The sequence below is a fragment of the Helobdella robusta genome (assembly GCF_000326865.2).
Source record: "Helobdella robusta unplaced genomic scaffold HELROscaffold_1, whole genome shotgun sequence".
In the NCBI taxonomy this organism is placed as follows: domain Eukaryota; kingdom Metazoa; phylum Annelida; class Clitellata; order Rhynchobdellida; family Glossiphoniidae; genus Helobdella; species Helobdella robusta.
This window is the reverse complement of record NW_008703570.1, coordinates 6,513,789-6,518,072: the sequence shown is the minus strand read 5'-3', so window position 1 is coordinate 6,518,072 and position 4,284 is coordinate 6,513,789. Positions and strand designations below refer to the sequence as shown.

The window sequence follows — 4,284 nt, the reverse complement described above, 5'->3', positions numbered from 1 at the left end:
TTTGATTTGTCTACAAATCATCAATTCTTAGATGACTGTCCGTTTGGATAAACTGATTTGATATTCCTATTTAGAAATTTGGTAAGGGTGTTATAAATTAAACATTTCTTGAAATCAGCGTTACCTATGGGTGGGCGATCTCAGCAACCGAACTTCTCAGCGAGCACAGGTGGACAGGAGAACAAGCAACATCGATTTGGATCATTGCCTCCATCCATGTTTCTACCATTGAACAGTTTCTCACAACCTCCGCCCAACACTCAACAGTTCAACGCCACTCAGTCACAAGCAAGCGGTAGACTTGCACAGCCTCATCAACACCAACAACCACAACAACCTCAACAACAACAACAGCAGCAGCAACAAAATTCTAAAACGTTGAATGGAAATATAACTAACAAAGAACAAAATGCCTCTGGTAGAAGCCAGTTGCTGGAAGATTTTCGCAACAACTTAGCAGTAAATTTGCAATTGAAGGATCTTGTTGGTCATCTTGTTGAGTTCTCCCAAGATCAACATGGGTCCAGGTTTGTAAGTTAGGGTTTTGTTTTTTTTTTTGTTGCTTTAGTTGTTCCTCTTGAGATAAATTCTTCCACTTGCAATTCATGTGTTGACTCTACTAATTAGATAAACATTCCTGTATCCCTAAATTAAATTAATTTACTTTCTGACTTGTTCTGCTTGCGTTTGAATTTGTATTTCGTAGAATTGAAATGATTTTGTAACTAATTAATGACAGATTCATACAGCAGAAGCTTGAGAGAGCAACGGCGCAGGAGAAACAGATGGTGTACAATGAAATTTTGCCAGCGTCCTACAATCTCATGACTGACGTCTTTGGCAACTACGTCATTCAAAAGTTTTTTGAGTTTGGAACACCAGAGCAGAAATTAGGTCTGGCGCAAAGGATCAAGGGTCATGTTTTGCCCCTGGCATTGCAGATGTATGGTTGTCGGATAGTTCAGAAAGCTTTGGAATCTGTCCCGGCTAGCATGCAGGTTATTTCAAATTTTAATTACTCATTACATTTGTATTGCTTTTTAATAGATATTCATTTTAATTATTGCAATTTACTACGCATAACACGATTATGATCACTGTGTCGTCCATTCAATGACAATGCAATTGGAAAACAAAATGTTACCAAGCTTCTATTTGTCTGTTGATTATTTTCTTTCACAATTTTCTCAGCTGTTTTGTAAGGTCCAAATTTCTTTGAAAATATGCTCTTCACTCAATCGTAGGTCATTGGTGAAAAGAAATAAGATTTGTAATGATAAATTAATTTTAATTTTGTTTATCTTCCATTTAATTTTTTACTTGTTGTAGACTTGTTATGCTCGTTATGTTGACATAAATTGTTTATATTTTTGTAAGGTTGAAATAGCTAAAGAGTTGGATGGGCTGGTGCAGAAGTGTGTAAAGGATCAGAATGGCAATCACGTGGTTCAGAAATGTATCGAATGTGTCGAGACCAGTCAAATTCAGTTCATCATCGATGCTTTCAAAGGGCAGGTACGAACAGTTCATTCTTCTGCGTTCATGTTCATTTCAATCTTCCAACACCCTTCCATCATCCCAATTCCCCACATTCATTTGCCGCAGCAGTTGGATCACGCAGCATTACAAATACTAACAAACCACCTCACAAACAGGTGATGTCATTATCAGCTCATCCCTACGGCTGTCGCATTATCCAGCGTATCTTGGAGCATTGTTCTGCCGAACAGAAGGTGCCAATCATGGAAGAGTTGCACCAGAATTGTGATTTCCTCATCTCTGATCAGTATGGTAACTACGTCATCCAGCACGTCCTGGAGCAAGGCAAACCAGAGGACAAGGCAAAGATTGTGGCCAAAGTGAAAACTAAAGTCCTTCAACTCAGTCAACACAAATTTGCAAGGTTATCCTTTCTCTTTCATTTGTGTTTAAGAAACTGTTTTCTAAATTAAAATCATGTGTTTTAATAGGTTAATAGTTGTTACTTTTTTTTTGTTTTTTATGCAATGCAAGTAAATGGGATAAAGAAGTGCTGATGTGGTAAGCTGAACTACCAGTTGAAACAAGCTGGGAAAAGGAAATGATAATATGATATTGTTTTAATCGTTTGTTTATATATTATATCTTATTACAAATTCAATTAATAACATGATTATGTGCAAACTTTGATCGTCCACTTGAGCAGTAATGTGATGGAGAAGTGTGTGGCCTTTGCCTCACTACCTGACCGTACACAACTCATTGATGAAGTCTGCAATGCACCTGATGGGTCAGTTGTTTTTGCTGCTGTTGTGGTCGTTGTGTAGGGCTGAACATTTTTGTTGTAACATTTGCTGATGCTGTCGTTGGTGGTTGGTTGATTTTTGTTGTATTGCTTTTAGGCTGGTTTTTAACTGATACGTTTTTTGTAAAGCGAAACTCGTTTTTCAGTAACACACCCAGCATTATTTACAATTTTACTTTAGTTATTGAAAGGCAAGATCAATATTTTGTACTACTCTAACCCCCTTATCTGGTTTCGGGTTCAAGGTTTAACTTTGCGGTGTTTCTCTTACTTTACTACCCTTTATAATTAATTTCATCTTGAATAACCAAACATTTATATTATATATACTAAGAATTTCTAAGTTAAAAAGCAATTCACATTTTAATATTGAAATATTTGTGGGCTTTCGTTTTCTTTACTTTAATTGTAATTTAATTTTGCAGACAAAACTGTCCTCTGTACATAATGATGAAAGATCAGTTTGCAAATTACGTGGTCCAGAGGATGATCGACGTTGCCGACGCCAAGCAACGCAAACAACTCATCTCCAAGCTGAGACCTCACGTCGCCATACTACGCAAATTCACTTATGGAAAGCACATCATATCCAAGCTTGAGAAGCACTATGGCAAGTCGAGTAATGAGATCCCTCCGATTGGAGCTGGAGCACCTGTTTCCGCCAATGCCGGTTGTTGACCCGTTTGTCTTTTTATATTTCTGTCTGTTGATTCATCGTTGCTGGTGGTGCTGCTGCTGGTGTATCGATGAAGGGTCGTCTGTCTGTCTGTCTGTCTGTCTGTCTGTCTGTCTGTCTGGTGCTCATTCAAAAACTCCATTGCGTCGTGTCATGATGTGTGATGCTGCATGTTGACGTTTTTATGCCACGTATCCGGGCGCGTGCGTGCAAAATAAAAAGGAACATTTTTAATGCTTATATATTTTACAAGTTTGCGAACATTCACTGGAAGGAAGGTTTCAAAGTTGGCGTGAGATTATAGCATTTGCTTGGTTTCCTGCGGTAGGCTATCAGGCTGTCGGTGTCTTGTAACGCTGTCGCAAAGTTTTACTTGAATAACTTTCGACAACGGTTGTCTCTGATTATTCGGTTGCATTGCGCAAAAAAACATATGACTTACTTGTTCATGTTCTGTCTTGGCATGCAGTGTTATATAATAAGTCTTGCTTGTTCATGTGTATATATATATACATATATATATTTTGGTAACAGACTGTTGTTAACGCAACATTTCAAAAATTCAACACTACTTTCAACATTGGTTGAAATTAGTAGTTGAAAGTAGTGTTGAATTTTTGAAGCATATATATATATATATATATATATATATATATATATATATATATATATATATATATATATATATATATATATATTCTCTCATTAATTTGGCTCCTTAAATTTATTTTATTTTATGCTATTCTATTGAATGTAATCGTACATTTAGTTTGATTACATTTATTTTGTAACCTATCTTTGGTTTGGTTTTCAAGACTTTTTATCATGTCATTAGATTATATCATATAATCAATCACTTTATTGTATAAATGTTTAAATAAATATGCCTGTTCATACTGCTTGTAAATAGGAATGTATATAAAATATTCGCTATTATATCGGTACACAAGGATGATTCATGTCAACATCCAGTGGAGTTGTAATATTGTTTGTTGCGGGGATTGTACATAAGGTAGAACTGGATCATCGTGGTTACTTAATAGATAATATATTACTAATGTTATTTTGCCTTCAATTCATTATCAGGTTACTATAAATGAAATGAAACGTAAGTAAATGTTCTTACGTGAGTGTAAATAAATGTAATGAGTGTGATTGTCCTACTGTAAAGTGGCAGTGATTGTATTGGATGCACAATTAATTAATTGATTGATTGGTTGATTGGTTGATTGATTGGTTGATTGATTGATTGATTGATTGATTGATTGATTGATTGATTGATTGATTGATTGATTGATTGATTGATTGATTGATTGATTGATTG

At 35.6% G+C, this 4,284-nt stretch overlaps 1 protein-coding gene across 1 annotated transcript; it reads left to right on the top strand.

The window, feature by feature from the left end:
- Positions 1-216: 216 nt before the first annotated feature.
- HELRODRAFT_105390 (hypothetical protein) lies at positions 217-3,329 on the top strand (the record flags this gene model as incomplete). Its single annotated transcript, XM_009010998.1, has 6 exons — positions 217-527; positions 740-998; positions 1,378-1,515; positions 1,656-1,903; positions 2,186-2,269; positions 2,710-3,329. 6 exons carry the CDS (start codon positions 217-219, stop codon positions 2,960-2,962), a joined length of 1,293 nt encoding a protein of 430 aa, XP_009009246.1. The 3' UTR covers positions 2,963-3,329.
- Positions 3,330-4,284: the final 955 nt, after the last annotated feature.